We start from the raw sequence: 16,787 nt of genomic DNA on the forward strand, positions 1-16,787 counted from the left end.
TGCTTGATTTTAATGGCACAAACGTGCATATGAATCTCTACAGTTTAACTACCAACCTGGTCAGAGAAACAGTAGTTGTGTTGTTGAAAACTAACTGTACACATCCTATTGACCAGAAACATCGCAGAGAAACTCAAAGTAATAAAGCGATCCTATTATAGTCACTCTAATTAGTAAAAATAAAAACATGAACGCACCCATTTCTAACTTCCGCAATACCGTCATCTCTACAATTTGTTAAGACATATATAGAATCGTTTCATACGTTGTGATTTCACAACATAAGTCTCTTTTTGGTGAAAATATAGTTAAATGCAAAATATCTGATAGGATATATTTTTCAGAGGTGATCTCGTATTGAAAAAGTACCTGAGCCAATCTCTGACCGGGGGAATCCGTCTAGCCTAGCCAATCTCTGACCGGGGGAATCCGTCTAGCCTAGCCAATCTCTGACCGGGGGAATCCGTCTAGCCTAGCCAATCTCTGACCGGGGGAATCCGTCTAGCCTAGCCAATCTCTGACCGGGGGAATCCGTCTAGCCTAGCCAATCTCTGACCGGGGGAATCCGTCTAGCCTAGTCATTAACAACAGTTTTCACACTATTCCTTTCACCATTACTACCACTCTGGAGATGAAAATAGAGATTTTAAATTAAATACACAACTCCCCCTTTAAAAAGTGTCAGCTAGCTGTAAAACAGTACAAAAACAACTCAAGACAAACATCGTAAAAATCAGATAAATGTTTTTAGAAGATTAAAGCATTAATCTCATCAAAAACAAACCAAACCAAGGTATCATACAAATGGATCACAACAACAGACATACACCTCTGGGCTTTACATGGAAGTGATGTTTTCATACACCTCTGGGCTTTACATGGAAGTGATGTTTTCATACACCTCTGGGCTTTACATGGAAGTGATGTTTTCATACACCTCTGGGCTTTACATGGAAGTGATGTTTTCATACACCTCTGGGCTTTACATGGAAGTGATGTTTTCATACACCTCTGGGCTTTACATGGAAGTGATGTTTTCATACACCTCTGGGCTTTACATGGAAGTGATGTTTTCATACACCTCTGGGCTTTACATGGAAGTGATGTTTTCATACACCTCTGGGCTTTACATGGAAGTGATGTTTTCATACACCGCTGGGCTTTGCAGAATGGACTAGCAAACACCATTAAATGACTTCAGCCCATATTATTCTAGAGAGGTACGTAACAGTCCTTCAGTGAACGAAATAGTTCTAACCATCGTTCTGGTGTCAACCTGTTCAGTACCAACACATAGACCAGACAAATACACAACTTCTCAAATCAAGTCTGTCCTTGGAAGATGGAAGGCGGAGAGGAAGTACTGCTCTTGATTTTAAGGGTTAAAAGTAAAGCAACTTAAAACCCTATTATCCCCTGAAAACAGGAAGTGGTGATGTTTGTGGTTTTACAGTAGAAGTTAACTGCATGTCTGGAATAACTAACATTGAGTGGTACCTCTAGATTTTTTTCACAGTGCATTTAATTTCAGTAAAAACAAAAAGATGAAGCATTTTCTTGGGGTATAAGATGCTCAGATCCTCTTCCTGAAATAACGTCTTTGTAGGCCCAAGCATGCATCCACCATTGTTATTTTTACACAACACACGATGACAACCTTTAAAATTTACCCAAACAAACACAAAAGGAAATAAGAATCTTCTTAAAACAATAGTAATATAATAATAATCTCACTACAAAACCATTTCTATCGCTGGCCACATAACCTTTTTGCCAAAACAATCCATTGTTGGTACATATAAATATTCCTTTATTTTCTCATTTTGTATATTACAACTGGCTAAAACATGCACCCAACTGCCCAATGGGAAATGCAGTTCAAAAAGAGTCTCCAGCGCATCATGGTGTCCATTGTTCCAGTCAAAGGTCAGAGTTCAGTGACTGTATGATTAAAAAGTGCTTTATGTGGATCAGTATGACTTCTTTCTTCTAGGACGATTACAAAGTTTGTACATTAGCATGTATCATCTGGGAAAGAAAACACACACAAGCACGCACGCGAGGGCACACACACACACACACACACAATTTCACTATCAAATACATGGACATTATCATATGGATGTTAATGTGCTTCCATATTCATTCATCCTACTAGAATCTGTAGTTCAGTATTGGATTTATGTACATTCCCGTTAACTAGACAGGATAACCATTCTAATAGGATTTATGAACATTCCCATTAACGAGACAGGATAACCATTCTAATAGGATTTATGTACATTCCCATTAACGAGACAGGATAACCATTCTAATAGGATTTATGTACATTCCCATTAACTAGACAGGATAACCATTCTAATAGGATTCATGAACATTCCCATTAACTAGACAGGATAACCATTCTAATAGGATTTATGTACATTCCCATTAACTAGACAGGATAACCATTCTAATAGGATTCATGAACATTCCCATTAACTAGACAGGATAACCATTCTAATAGGATTTATGAACATTCCCATTAACTAGACAGGATAACCATTCTAATAAGATTCATGAACATTCCCATTAACTAGACAGGATAACCATTCTAATAGGATTTATGAACATTCCCATTAACTAGACAGAGTAACCATTCTAATAGGATTTATGAACATTCCCATTAACTAGACAGGATAACCATTCTAATAGGATTTATGTACATCTCCATTAACTAGACAGGATAACCATTCTAATAGGATTTATGTACATCTCCATTAACTAGACAGGATAACCATTCTAATAGGATTTATGTACATCTCCATTAACTAGACAGGATAACCATTCTAATAGGATTTATGTACATCTCCATTAACTAGACAGGATAACCATTCTAATAGGATTTATGTACATCTCCATTAACTAGACAGGATAACCATTCTAATAGGATTTATGTACATCTCCATTAACTAGACAGGATAACCATTCTAATAGGATTTATGAACATTTCCATTAACTAGACAGGATAACCATTCTAATAGGATTTATGTGCATCTCCATTAACTAGACAGGATAACCATTCTAATAGGATTTACAGTGGGGAAAAAAAGTATTTAGTCAGCCACCAGTTGTGCAAGTTCTCCCACTTAAAAAGATGAGAGAGGCCTGTAATTTTCATCATAGGTACACGTCAACTATGACAGACAAAATGAGGAAAAAATTTCCAGAAAATCACATTGTAGGATTTTTAATGAATGTATTTGCAAATTATGGTGGAAAATAAGTATTTGGTCAATAACAAAAGTTTCTCAATACTTTGTTATATACCCTTTGTTGGCAATGACACAGGTCAAACGTTTTCTGTAAGTCTTCACAAGGTTTTCACACACTTTTGCTGGTATTTTGGCCCATTCCTCCATGCATATCTCCTCTAGAGCAGTGATGTTTTGGGGCTGTCGCTGGGCAACACGGACTTTCAACTCCCTCCAAAGATTTTCTATGGGGTTGAGATCTGGAGACTGGCTAGGCCACTCCAGGACCTTGAAGTGCTTCTTACGAAGCCACTCCTTCGTTGCCCGGGCGGTGTGTTTGGGATCATTGTCATGCTGAAAGACCCAGCCACGTTTCATCTTCAATGCCCTTGCTGATGGAAGGAGGTTTTCACTCAAAATCTCACGATACATGGCCCCATTCATTCTTTCCTTTACACGGATCAGTCGTCCTGGTCCCTTTGCAGAAAAACAGCCCCAAAGCATGATGTTTCCACCCCCATGCTTCACAGTAGATATGGTGTTCTTTGGATGCAACTCAGCATTCTTTGTCCTCCAAACACGACGAGTTGAGTTTTTACCAAAAAAGTTATATTTTGGTTTCATCTGACCATATGACATTCTCCCAATCCTCTTCTGGATCATCCAAATGCACTCTGGCAAACTTCAGATGGGCCTGGACATGTAATGGCTTAAGCAGGGGGGACACGTCTTGCACTGCAGGATTTGAGTCCCTGGCGGCGTAGTGTTACTGATGGTAGGCTTTGTTACTTTGGTCCCAGCTCTCTGCAGGTCATTCACTAGGTCCCCCCCGTGTGGTTCTGGGATTTTTGCTCACCGTTCTTGTGATCATTTTGACCCCACGGGGTGAGATCTTGCGTGGAGCCCCAGATCGAGGGAGATTATCAGTGGTCTTGTATGTCTTCCATTTCCTAATAATTGCTCCCACAGTTGATTTCTTCAAACCAAGCTGCTTACCTATTGCAGATTCAGTCTTCCCAGCCTGGTGCAGGTCTACAATTTTGTTTCTGGTGTCCTTTGACAGCTCTTTGGTCTTGGCCATAGTGGAGTTTGGAGTGTGACTGTTTGAGGTTGTGGACAGGTGTCTTTTATACTGATAACAAGTTCAAACAGGTGCCATTAATACAGGTAACGAGTGGAGGACAGAGGAGCCTCTTAAAGAAGAAGTTACAGGTCTGTGAGAGCCAGAAATCTTGCTTGTTTGTAGGTGACCAAATACTTATTTTCCACCATCATTTGCAAATAAATTCATAAAAAATCCTACAATGTGATTTTCTGGAATTTTTTTCTCAATTTGTCTGTCATAGTTGACGTGTACCTATGATGAAAATTACAGGCCTCTCTCATCTTTTTAAGTGGGAGAACTTGCACAATTGGTGGCTGACTAAATACTTTTTTTCCCCACTGTATGTACATCCCCATTAACTAGACAGGATAACCATTCTAATAGTAATAGGTAAACATAACGTCTGTGTGAGGATGGAATGGTTTAACCCTTTTACATATTAAACACGGTTATCTAAATAACTGGCTACAACAGAGGACGTAACCTAACTACTCACCGTGATACCACCATTTTGTCTTCTTTGGATTTTTGTTACATGTTCTTACGTAAAAGGAGTTATCAGGGGGCCGTCTCTGCAGAGAGACAAACATCATCATCATCAGAGAAGTGCTGGCATAAACATGGCATGCAGAGGGCAACGTCATTCAGAGCAAGGGTGAAGTTGGCCTCTAAGACGCTGGAAACTCCAGCGTGGACATTTAGATTGAGGTTCAAATAGTGCAGAGACGTCTTTATTCTGATTCAGCCTTTACTAAATCATCCCTCTACTTCACGCGTCAAACTCATTCCAGAGGGCCGTGTGTGTCTGCCGGGTTTTTGCTCCTCCCTTGTACATGATTGATGAATTAAGGTCATTGATTAGTTAAGGACCTCCCCTCACCTGGTTCTAAAGGTGTTAATAGTCCACAGATTGAAAGGACAGAGCTTAAAGCAGCCGACACTGGGCCCTCCCATGGAGTGACCGTGACATCCCTTCTGTCCTATAGAGTGCTGTGTCAACGGGGCATGCTTAAAATGATGTATACTGAACAACAATAAAACGCAACATGCAACAATTTCAACATTTGACTGAGTTACAGTTCATAAGGAAATCAGCCAATTGAAATAAATTAATTAGGCCCTAATGTATGGATTTCACATGACTGGGAATACAGATATGCATCCGTTGGTCACAGAAACCCTTAAAAAAAAAAAAGTGTGTGGATCATAAAACCAGTCAGTATCTGGTGTGACCACCATTTGCCTCATGCAGCTCGACACATCTCCTTCGCATAGAGTTGATCAGGCTGTTGATTGTGGCCTGTGGAATGTTGTCCCACTCCTCTTCAATGGCTGTCCGAAGTTGCTGGATATTGGCGGGAACTGGAACACGCCGTCGTACACGTCGATCCAGAGCATCCCAAAAAATGCTCAATGGGTGACATGTCTGGTGAGTATGCAGCCCATGGAAGAATTGGGACATTTTTAGCTTCCAGGAATTGTGTACAGATCCCTGCGACATGAGGCTGTGCATTATCATGCTGAAACATGAGGTGATGGCAGTGGATGAATGGCACGACAACGGGCCTCAGGATCTCGTTACGGTATCTCTGTGCATTCAAATTGCCATCGATAAAATGCAATTGTGTTCGTTGTCCGTAGCTTATGCCTGCCCATACTATAACCCCACCGCCACCATGGGGCACTCTATTCACAACGTAGACATCAGGTCTGCGGTTATGAGGCCGGTTGGACGTACTGCCAAATTCTCTAAAACGATGTTGGAGGCGGCTTATGGTAGAGAAATTAAAATGTAATTCTCTAGCAACAGCTCTGGTGGACATTCCTGCAGTAAGCATGCCAATTGCACGCTTCCTCAAACTTAAGACATCTGTGGCATTGTGTTGTGTGACAAAACTGCACATTTTAGAGTGGCCTTTATTGTTACCAGCACAAGGTGCACCTGTGTAATAATCAGCTTCTTGATGCCACACCCGTCAGGTGGATGGATTATCTTGGCAAAGGAGAAATGCTCACTAACAAGGACGTAAACAAATTTGTGCACAACATTTGAGAGAAATAAGCTTTTTGTGCGTATGGAACATTTTCTGGGATATTTTTTCATCTCATTTTAACGTGGGACCAACACTTTACCATGTTGGGTTTATATTTTTGTTCAGTGTATAATGAACTAACCCCTGTAACAGTAACATTATACCAGGCTTTTATAATATTATATGATTTGGCGTTCCCAAAGGGAAAGGCTGTTGCCCACTTACCTTTTCTTTGCAGCTGGACAGCATGCTGATAATGCTGAGACAGACTGACTGCACTGACAGGGCTGGTGACCAGTCTTCTGTTAGTATTGAAAGACAGATGTGACCGTTGCTATAAACGTGAGGATGGACAGGTATATTCTCTCCCATGAACATTACCTGAAATGGAAAACCAACAACGTGATTAGACACATTCCTAATCAATTTTCCTTGTTAAAGAGAGATCCATCTACTATATACAGTGTATTCGGAAATTATTCAGAACCCTTGACTTTTTCCACATTTTGTTACGTTACAGCCTTATTGTAAAATTGATTAAATAAATAAGAATCCTCATCGATCGACACACAATACCCCATAATGACAAAGCGAAAACAGGTTTTTTGAATTTTTTGCACATTGGCAGTAGGGACGGGATGGTGATGGGGATGGGGAGAGGAGAGGAGAGGAGAGGAGAGGAGAGGAGAGGAGAGGAGAGGAGAGGAGAGGAGAGGAGAGGAGAGGAGAGGAGAGGAGAGGAGAGGAGAGGAGAGGGAGAGGAGAGGAGAGGAGAGGAGAGGAGAGGAGAGGAGAGGGAGAGGAGAGGAGAGGAGAGAGGGAGAGGAGAGGGAGAGGAGAGGAGAGGAGAGGAGAGGAGAGGAGAGGAGAGGAGAGGAGAGGAGAGGAGAGGAGAGGGAGAGGAGAGGAGAGGAGAGGAGAGGAGAGGAGAGGAGAGGAGAGGAGAGGGAGAGGAGAGGAGAGGAGAGGGAGAGGAGAGGAGAGGAGAGGAGAGGAGAGGAGAGGAGAGGAGAGGAGAGGAGAGGAGAGGAGAGGAGAGGAGAGGAGAGGAGAGGAGAGGAGAGGAGAGGAGAGGAGAGAGGAGAGGAGAGGAGAGGAGAGAGAGGAGAGGGAGAGGAGAGGAGAGGGAGAGGAGAGAGAGGAGAGGAGAGGAGAGGAGAGGAGAGGAGAGGAGAGGAGAGGAGAGGAGAGGAGAGGAGAGGAGAGGAGAGGAGAGGGAGAGGAGAGGAGAGGAGAGGAGAGGAGAGGAGAGGAGAGGAGAGGAGAGGAGAGGAGAGGAGAGGAGAGGAGAGGAGAGGAGAGGAGAGGAGAGGAGAGGAGAGGAGAGGGAGAGGAGAGGAGAGGAGAGGAGAGGAGAGGAGAGGAGAGGAGAGGAGAGGAGAGGAGAGGAGAGGAGAGGAGAGGAGAGGGAGAGGAGAGGAGAGGAGAGGAGAGGAGAGGAGAGGGAGAGGAGAGGAGAGGAGAGGAGAGGAGAGGAGAGGAGAGGAGAGGAGAGGAGAGGAGAGGAGAGGAGAGGAGAGGAGAGGAGAGGAGAGGAGAGGAGAGGAGAGGAGAGGAGAGGAGAGGAGAGGAGAGGAGAGGGAGAGGAGAGGAGAGAGGAGAGGAGAGGAGAGGAGAGGAGAGGAGAGGAGAGGAGAGGGAGAGGAGAGGAGAGGAGAGGAGAGGAGAGGAGAGGAGAGGAGAGGAGAGGAGAGGAGAGAGAGGAGAGGAGAGGAGAGGAGAGGAGAGGAGAGAGAGGAGAGGAGAGGAGAGGAGAGGAGAGGAGAGGAGAGGAGAGGAGAGGAGAGGAGAGGAGAGGAGAGGAGAGGAGAGGAGAGGAGAGGAGGAGAGGAAGAAGGGTGGTTAAGGGAGGGGAAGAGAGAGAGCGCTGCACACTTCCTTAGGGAGGATAACGTGACGTCACAGCTCTCGCTCTACAGCGCTGCTGTACGTACAAAGGGTGCATTCAGTCAGGGATTTTTCTGACATTGAAATCCTTGGACTTTTTATTATTCATTTTTGGGATGGAAAAATGCTTTCAGTGTAAACTTAACCGACTAAAACCAGATATAAAGTATGTAGAAAGATAATGGACCTATTTTTTTTAAATCATATAATCTTTGAAAACTAACAATCACCAAAATAAAAGCTAGACATTTAGTGAGAATTGAAAATTCCAAAAACAAGGAATTTAGCAGTATTGAAAAAGAACACAGAATTAGCCATGGCAAAATGCATAGAATTGCAGGAAATGTGTTTTTAATTATGCAACAGAACGTGACAACAGTAATTACTGAGGCAGTCTAGACAGAGCAGGTGAGGACAGGTAGGGTAGACGGAGCAGGTGAGGACAGGTAGGGTAGACGGAGCAGGTGAGGACAGGTAGGGTAGACAGAGCAGGTGAGGACAGGTAGGGTAGACAGAGCAGGTGAGGACAGGTAGGGTAGACAGAGCAGGTGAGGACAGGTAGGGTAGACAGAGCAGGTGAGGACAGGTAGGGTAGACAGAGCAGGTGAGGACAGGTAGGGTAGACAGAGCAGGTGAGGACAGGTAGGGTAGACAGAGCAGGTGAGGACAGGTAGGGTAGACAGAGCAGGTGAGGACAGGTAGGGTAGACAGAGCAGGTGAGGACAGGTAGGGTAGACAGAGCAGGTGAGGACAGGTAGGGTAGACAGAGCAGGTGAGGACAGGTAGGGTAGACAGAGCAGGTGAGGACAGGTAGGGTAGACAGAGCAGGTGAGGACAGGTAGGGTAGACAGAGCAGGTGAGGACAGGTAGGGTAGACAGAGCAGGTGGAGGACAGGTAGGGTAGACAGAGCAGGTGAGGACAGGTAGGGTAGACAGAGCAGGTGAGGACAGGTAGGGTAGACAGAGCAGGTGAGGACAGGTAGGGTAGACAGAGCAGGTGGAGGACAGGTAGGGTAGACAGAGCAGGTGAGGACAGGTAGGGTAGACAGAGCAGGTGAGGACAGGTAGGGTAGACAGAGCAGGTGGAGGACAGGTAGGGTAGACAGAGCAGGTGAGGACAGGTAGGGTAGACAGAGCAGGTGAGGACAGGTAGGGTAGACAGAGCAGGTGAGGACATGTAGGGTAGACAGAGCAGGTGAGGACAGGTAGGGTAGACAGAGCAGGTCAGGACAGGTAGGGTAGACAGAGCAGGTGAGGACAGGTAGGGTAGACAGCAGGTGAGGACAGGTAGGGTAGACAGCAGGTGAGGACAGGTAGGGTAGACAGCAGGTGAGGACAGGTAGGGTAGACAGCAGGTGAGGACAGGTAGGGTAGACAGAGCAGGTGAGGACAGGTAGGGTAGACAGCAGGTGAGGACAGGTAGGGTAGACAGCAGGTGAGGACAGGTAGGGTAGACAGCAGGTGAGGACAGGTAGGGTAGACAGCAGGTGAGGACAGGTAGGGTAGACAGCAGGTGAGGACAGGTAGGGTAGACAGAGCAGGTGAGGACAGGTAGGGTAGACAGAGCAGGTGAGGACAGGTAGGGTAGACAGAGCAGGTGAGGACAGGTAGGGTAGACAGAGCAGGTGAGGACAGGTAGGGTAGACAGAGCAGGTGAGGACAGGTAGGGTAGACAGCAGGTGAGGACAGGTAGGGTAGACAGCAGGTGAGGACAGGTAGGGTAGACAGCAGGTGAGGACAGGTAGGGTAGACAGCAGGTGAGTTCAGGTAGGGTAGACAGAGCAGGTGAGGACAGGTAGGGTAGACAGCAGGTGAGGACAGGTAGGGTAGACAGAGCAGGTGAGTTCAGGTAGGGTAGACAGATCAGGTGAGTTCAGGTAGGGTAGACAGCAGGTGAGTTCAGGTAGGGTAGACAGAGCAGGTGAGTTCAGGTAGGGTAGACAGCAGGTGAGGACAGGTAGGGTAGACAGATCAGGTGAGTACAGGTAGGGTAGACAGCAGGTGAGTTCAGGTAGGGTAGACAGAGCAGGTGAGTTCAGGTAGGGTAGACAGCAGGTGAGGACAGGTAGGGTAGACAGCAGGTGAGTTCAGGTAGGGTAGACAGAGCAGGTGAGGACAGGTAGGGTAGACAGAGCAGGTGAGGACAGGTAGGGTAGACAGCAGGTGAGGACAGGTAGGGTAGACAGAGCAGGTGAGTTCAGGTAGGGTAGACAGAGCAGGTGAGGACAGGTAGGGTAGACAGAGCAGGTGAGTTCAGGTAGGGTAGACAGAGCAGGTGAGGACAGGTAGGGTAGACAGAGCAGGTGAGGACAGGTAGGGTAGACAGCAGGTGAGGACAGGTAGGGTAGACAGAGCAGGTGAGGACAGGTAGGGTAGACAGAGCAGGTGAGGACAGGTAGGGTAGACAGAGCAGGTGAGGACAGGTAGGGTACAGAGCAGGTGAGGACAGGTAGGGTAGACAGCAGGTGAGGACAGGTAGGGTAGACAGAGCAGGTGAGGACAGGTAGGGTAGACAGAGCAGGTGAGGACAGGTAGGGTAGACAGCAGGTGAGGACAGGTAGGGGTAGACAGAGCAGGTGAGGACAGGTAGGGTAGACAGAGCAGGTGAGGACAGGTAGGGTAGACAGAGCAGGTGAGGACAGGTAGGGTAGACAGAGCAGGTGAGGACAGGTAGGGTAGACAGAGCAGGTGAGGACAGGTAGGGTAGACAGAGCAGGTGAGGACAGGTAGGGTAGACAGAGCAGGTGAGGACAGGTAGGGTACAGAGCAGGTGAGGACAGGTAGGGTAGACAGCAGGTGAGGACAGGTAGGGTAGACAGAGCAGGTGAGGACAGGTAGGGTAGACAGAGCAGGTGAGGACAGGTAGGGTAGACAGCAGGTGAGGACAGGTAGGGTAGACAGAGCAGGTGAGGACAGGTAGGGTAGACAGAGCAGGTGAGGACAGGTAGGGTAGACAGCAGGTGAGGACAGGTAGGGTAGACAGAGCAGGTGAGGACAGGTAGGGTAGACAGAGCAGGTGAGGACAGGTAGGGTAGACAGAGCAGGTGAGGACAGGTAGGGTAGACAGAGCAGGTGAGGACAGGTAGGGTAGACAGAGCAGGTGGTTGCTGCCCTGTTCCACCCCTTTATGCTAATGTATTCATATTAGGGTTGGGCGGTATCCAAATCTTCATTCCGTTTCTGTACCATACCGAAGTATGCGCTATTACCGGAAGTGCACACAAGGGGCGCTATTTCACAGAAACAGTTTAGGGGTTCAGGGACCTTCATCCAGGAGAGGCTTGAATGTCTCTAGGCTGGGAACCAGTCTTTTTAGCTAACATTCCACTGCTTGCCACTCCATGTCATTGTCAAAGAGACTGGCCTTTCGTCAATCTCAACATTCAATATGCAGCTGGAATTATGGTGGAGTTGCTCATTGGTTGCTGGAAATAACATTAATATTTTCCATGACAACATGTGCAGCCTGGAAAATAGAATCAGAATGATAACAAAGTCCAAAACAAACATTCAGCTGTTAGCTAGGCAAGCTGTTGTATTTTGAGGCTTAGAATTGTATTTAGAAATGCATTTAGTTTGAGAATTTAGACGTGAACTAGCAACTTTTGACAGACTGGTTTAGTTTGGACAAACAAAAAAAATGGTTGCTTAGCAACCGGATACCAACGTGTTCTGTGGAGAAGAAAAAAAGTGATAAGAGTTCCAATATTTGGACAATCGCTGTGATTGGAGGACGGCTGTGAGGGTTATCGAATCAGGATCAACTCCTCTGTTCTCCTCCAGCTCATTAATGATAGAATGTTCATATTTGAAAATGGCAGAAAAGGGCCAGTCTCTCTGCCAATGACAAGGAATACTAGCTAAAGGAGACTGGTGCTCAGGCTGTCACCAAGAAGCTTGATTTTGACATCTAGCCACTTAGCGAGCAAGTTAGCAAAACCAAATGCAAAGCTGGAGCCCTCTATACATTTCTTATAGTTATACTTAACTTCTAGTTATAAGCGGTGGCATAGTACGCAGACACAAAGCCCCCCGGGTGCATCAGGGTCCTGTCACTTCTGTGGCCACAGACACCCATTATGACAAGCGTTCCTATCAGGCCTGTGTTATAATAATAACAATAATATGCCATTTAGCAGACGCTTTTATCCAAAGCGACTTACAGTCATGCGTGCATACTTTTTTTTGTGTGTGTGTGTATGGGTGGTCCTGGGGATCGAACCCACTACCTTGGCGTTACAAGAGCCGTGCTCTACCAGCTGAGCTACAGAGGACCACAGAAGGGGAGTAGGATGAAGTTGCCCCCTAGACGCTGATCTCAGGTCAGTTTCGATACTTCCCTCTAATGTCTAAGGTTAGGATTTAAGGATTAAACTGATCCTAGATATGTGCCTTAGTGGAACTTCTATCTGGAGCAGTGAGAAACTTAACACTAGAGGAGACTGAGTCCCATATAGAGGACCGTGTTGTTCTGGTAGTTATCTGTGGTGTGGGGCTGTTTATCTAATATTCTCCTATAAGGCAGGGCTGCTGCTGCTGATAACATTGTCACGATAAGCTAATCCCCTCAAACCAGGCCAATGGGCTTTAATACACTGGCAGGGGGGAGAAAAAAGAGACAGAGAGAGAGAGAGAGAGAGAGAGACAGAGAGAGAGACAGAGAGAGAGAGACAGAGACAGAGACAGAGACAGAGAGACAGAGACAGAGACAGAGAGAGAGAGAGAGAGAGACAGAGAGAGAGACAGAGAGAGACAGAGACACAGAGACACAGAGAGACAGAGAGACAGAGAGACAGAGAGAGAGAGGAGCTAGATAGAGCATGAGCGGTTGGAAATCCCCTCCCAGCGCTCCATGTCCTTTCTAACCGCTCAGCTAAAAAACGTTCTGTGCCCCCCCCCAAAAAAAACTGCCGCTCCAAATTCGCTCATTTGATTTTGAAGTATTGAAACCAAAGCCTATGTATTTGAATAAACATGAAAAGGTGACTGTAAGAAGCGCTCATCATTTCAAATAGGATACACGTCATATTAAAACAGCATATAAACACTCTAAATGGGTCAGGAGACAGACAGGGAGCCTTAATGAATTATTTATGTTGTTATTTCTATTATTTCAAGGCTATAGCCAACAAATAAATATATTGTGGAGCATTAGCGAGTGCGACACACTAGGCTGGTAGGGACATTTAGCGCTCAGCACCTAAACAACATTTTGTTCTATTAAATCATTATAGGTCTATAAATTGTGCATACGGCGCCTTGCAAAAGTATTCATCATCCCTTGGCGTTTATCCTATTTTGTTGCATTCCAACCTGTAATTTAAATGGATTTTTATTTGGATTTCATGTAATGGACATACACAAAATAGTCCAAATTGGTGAAGTGAAATGAAAAAAAATTACTTGTTTAAAAAAATTCTACAAAATAAATAACGGAAAAGTGGTGCGTGCATATGTATTCACCCCCTTTGCTATGAAGCTCCTAAATAAGATCTGGTGCAACCAATTACCTTCAGAAGTCACATAATTAGCTAAATAAAGTCCACTTCTGTGAAATCTAAGTGTCACATGATCTCAGTATATATACACACCTGTTCTGAAAGGCCACAGAGTCTGCAACACCACTAAGCAAGCGGCACCATGAAGACCAAGGAGCTCTCCAAACAGGTCAGGGACAATGTTGTGGAGAAGTACAGATCAGGGTTGGGTTATAAAAAAATATCGGAAACTTTGAACATCCCACGGAGCACCATTAAATCCATTATTAAAAATGGAAAGAATATGGCACCACAACAAACCTGCCAAGAGAGGGCTGCCCACCAAAACTCACGGACCAGGCAAGGAGGGCATTAATCAGAGAGGCAACAAAGAGATCAAAGATAACCCTGAAGGAGCTGCAAAGCTCCACAGCAGAGATTGGAGTATCTGTCCATAGGACCACTTTAAGCCGTAAACTCCACAGAGCTGGGCTTTACGGAAGAGTGACCAGAAAAAAGCCATTGCTTAAAGAAAAAAATAAGCAAACACGTTTGGTGTTCGCCAAAAGCCATGTGGGAGACTCCCCAAACATATGGAAGAAGGTACTCTGGTCAGATGAGACTAAAATTGAGTTTTTTGGCCATCAAGGAAAACGCTATGTCTGGCACAAACCCAACACCTCTCATCACCCCGAGAACACCATCCCCACAGCAAAGCATGGTGGTGGCAGCATCATGCTGTGGGGATGTTTTTCATCGGCAGGGACTGGGAAACTGGTCAGAATTGAAGGAATGATGGATGGCGCTAAATACAGGGAAATTATTGAGGGAAACCTGTTTCAGTCTTCCAGAGATTTGAGACTGGGACGGAGGTTCACCTTCCAGCAGGACAATGACCCTAAGCATAATGCTAAAGCAACACTTGAGTGGTTTAAGGGGAAACATTTAAATGTCTTGGAATGGCCTAGTCAAAGCCCAGACCTCAATCGAATTGAGAATCTGTGGTATGACTTAAAGATTGCTGTACACCAGCGGAACCCATCCAACTTTATTATTATTATTATTATTATTATTATTATTATTATTATTATTATTATTATTATTATGCCATTTAGCAGACGCTTTTATCCAAAGCGACTTACAGTCATGCGTGCATAAATTTTTGTGTATGGGTGGTCCCGGGGATCGAACCCACTACCCTGGCGTTTCAAGCGCCGTGCTCTACCAGCTGAGCTACAGAGGACTTGAAGGAGTTGGAGTAGTTTTGCCTTGAAGAATGGGCAAAAATCCCAGTGGCTAGATGTACCAAGCTTATAGAGACATACCCCAAGAGACTTGCAGCTGTAATTGCTGCAAAAGGTGGCTCTACAAAGTATTGATTTTGGGGGGGGTGAATAGTTATGCCCGCTCAAGTTCTGTTTTTTTGTCTTATTTGTCTTATGTTTCACAAAAAAAAATATTTTGCATCTTCAAAGTGGTAGGCATGTTATGTAAATCAAATGATACAAACCCCCCCCAAAAAAGGTTGTAAGGCAACAAAATAGGAAAACTGCCAAGGGGCGTGAATACTTTCGCAAGCCACTGTATAGGCTGTGATTTACTTAACATTAAATACAAATGAAACTAAATGACTTTCGTGCCTTTGAATTCATTTTTAGGATACATTTTTAGAAACACAAGTTTGGCCAGTCTGACTTAAGGCTCATGCGATGGTGCAGCGGAGAACATCCTCTCCACGCTTGCAGAGCCACTGGGGATACTAAACACCCTTTTGGCCACGCTTGCCAGGCTGGGCAGAGACGCAGTTTATTTTATTTTTTTATATAGGTAGGCCTAAATGTTTTTAGGCAAAATAACCCAAACAAACCGGAAAGCTCCTTGAACGTGGGAATATACCAGGTCTATTGGGCCAAAATCAATGATGGCCTATTGTATAGATAATAGAACGAAAATGAACTAAATGTTTAAACAATCTTTTGTTCATAAATACTTTGCTACAATGACACAGTTATCTACCCACCTCATTCCTTTCTTTTAGCATGTGAACGTAGTAAGTACACCATCATGCTTTCGGGGTACGTGTCTTTTCAGATTCCACAATGATTATTTAGTCGTGGACACTACATCACCACACTCTGTTGCTCTTGGTCCTCATCTTCGTAAGTTACCTTGATTTAGCACCTGTGTGTTTTATCCGTTTCTTTATTAAAATATTCAGCGAACTTCATGACAGTAGCTGAAGCAAGGGGCTATAGCAGCACAAATGCATGCTGGGCCGGGCACGCCCTGAGCTTGTGAAGGGAGCGCTACTGGAGCGAAATTGGAGCGGGCGAGAAGGCAGACGCTCCAGCCTTTGGGAATCTCGCTCCGCTCCCATACTCTGCTAGATAAAGAGATAAGAGCAGAGGGAGAGAGATCTGTCTCCACTGTGTCCAAGGCATGATCACATTATGAGCCACAAAGCCAACGTGTCGGCCGTATTGTGTTGGCATCCAGGCACAGATGGTATCATGGCATCAGCACTAAGCAGGGTGGCAGAGGTTGAATAGTATGGTTTTGATCCATCCTATCTAATCAAAATGTGGTGTTTATGGTGTTAGACATCAGGGTCGTATTACAAGACATCAAACAAAAGAAAATGGACCAAAATGGAGAGGGGACTACCCAAACTTGTCCAATGGACAACCTCTTTATTATTTTTGTAAAACGTTTTTCAACGTGTTTCTACAGTGTACACTAATGAATATGACCCAGGCTAGTGAGTTATATAATATTTTGGTCAGAAACTGCGGGAAATCATGTAAACCAAACATCAACAAAAAAGCATATTGTTCATCTTGACAGTTCTTCTCAAGTTACTTTGTATCAAAACCACAATTCAAGAATGAATCACTAACACTAGCCCAGCTCAATAGAGTTGGCTCTAGCAGATTCCTTCTCCAGCAGCTAAAGCAGATACTACTAAGCTACTAGCTAGCTAACATTAGTAGTTCTAGCTAGCTAGCTAGCCAGTCAGTATAGCCACTTTATCCAGGTGACAGCTAAAGCAGAT

General features: G+C 44.9%; 1 protein-coding gene across 3 annotated transcripts in view; it reads right to left on the reverse strand.

Moving 5' to 3' along the window:
• Positions 1 to 727: 727 nt before the first annotated feature.
• LOC121555304 (ubiquitin-conjugating enzyme E2 W-like) overlaps positions 728 to 16,787 on the reverse strand; it is a 37,916-nt gene continuing 21,856 nt past the window's right edge. Inside the window, exons 4-7 of one of the 3 annotated variants that reach the window (XR_005997876.2) lie at positions 6,597 to 6,752; positions 4,835 to 4,910; positions 1,154 to 2,028; positions 728 to 1,117 (exon numbers count right to left, since the gene is read on the reverse strand). Coding sequence is in view for 1 of the 3 variants with exons in the window: in XM_041869129.2 (XP_041725063.1) it covers positions 2,015 to 2,028; positions 4,835 to 4,910; positions 6,597 to 6,752 (246 nt within the window). In the remaining 2 variants the exon portion in view is untranslated. Of the gene's footprint in view, positions 2,029 to 4,834; positions 4,911 to 6,596; positions 6,753 to 16,787 lie in introns of all 3 variants that reach the window. The other 2 variants (XR_005997875.2, XM_041869129.2) reach the window with 2 other exon arrangements.

The sequence above is a fragment of the Coregonus clupeaformis genome, unplaced genomic scaffold, assembly GCF_020615455.1.
Source record: "Coregonus clupeaformis isolate EN_2021a unplaced genomic scaffold, ASM2061545v1 scaf0030, whole genome shotgun sequence".
Classification (NCBI taxonomy): Eukaryota; Metazoa; Chordata; class Actinopteri; order Salmoniformes; family Salmonidae; genus Coregonus; species Coregonus clupeaformis.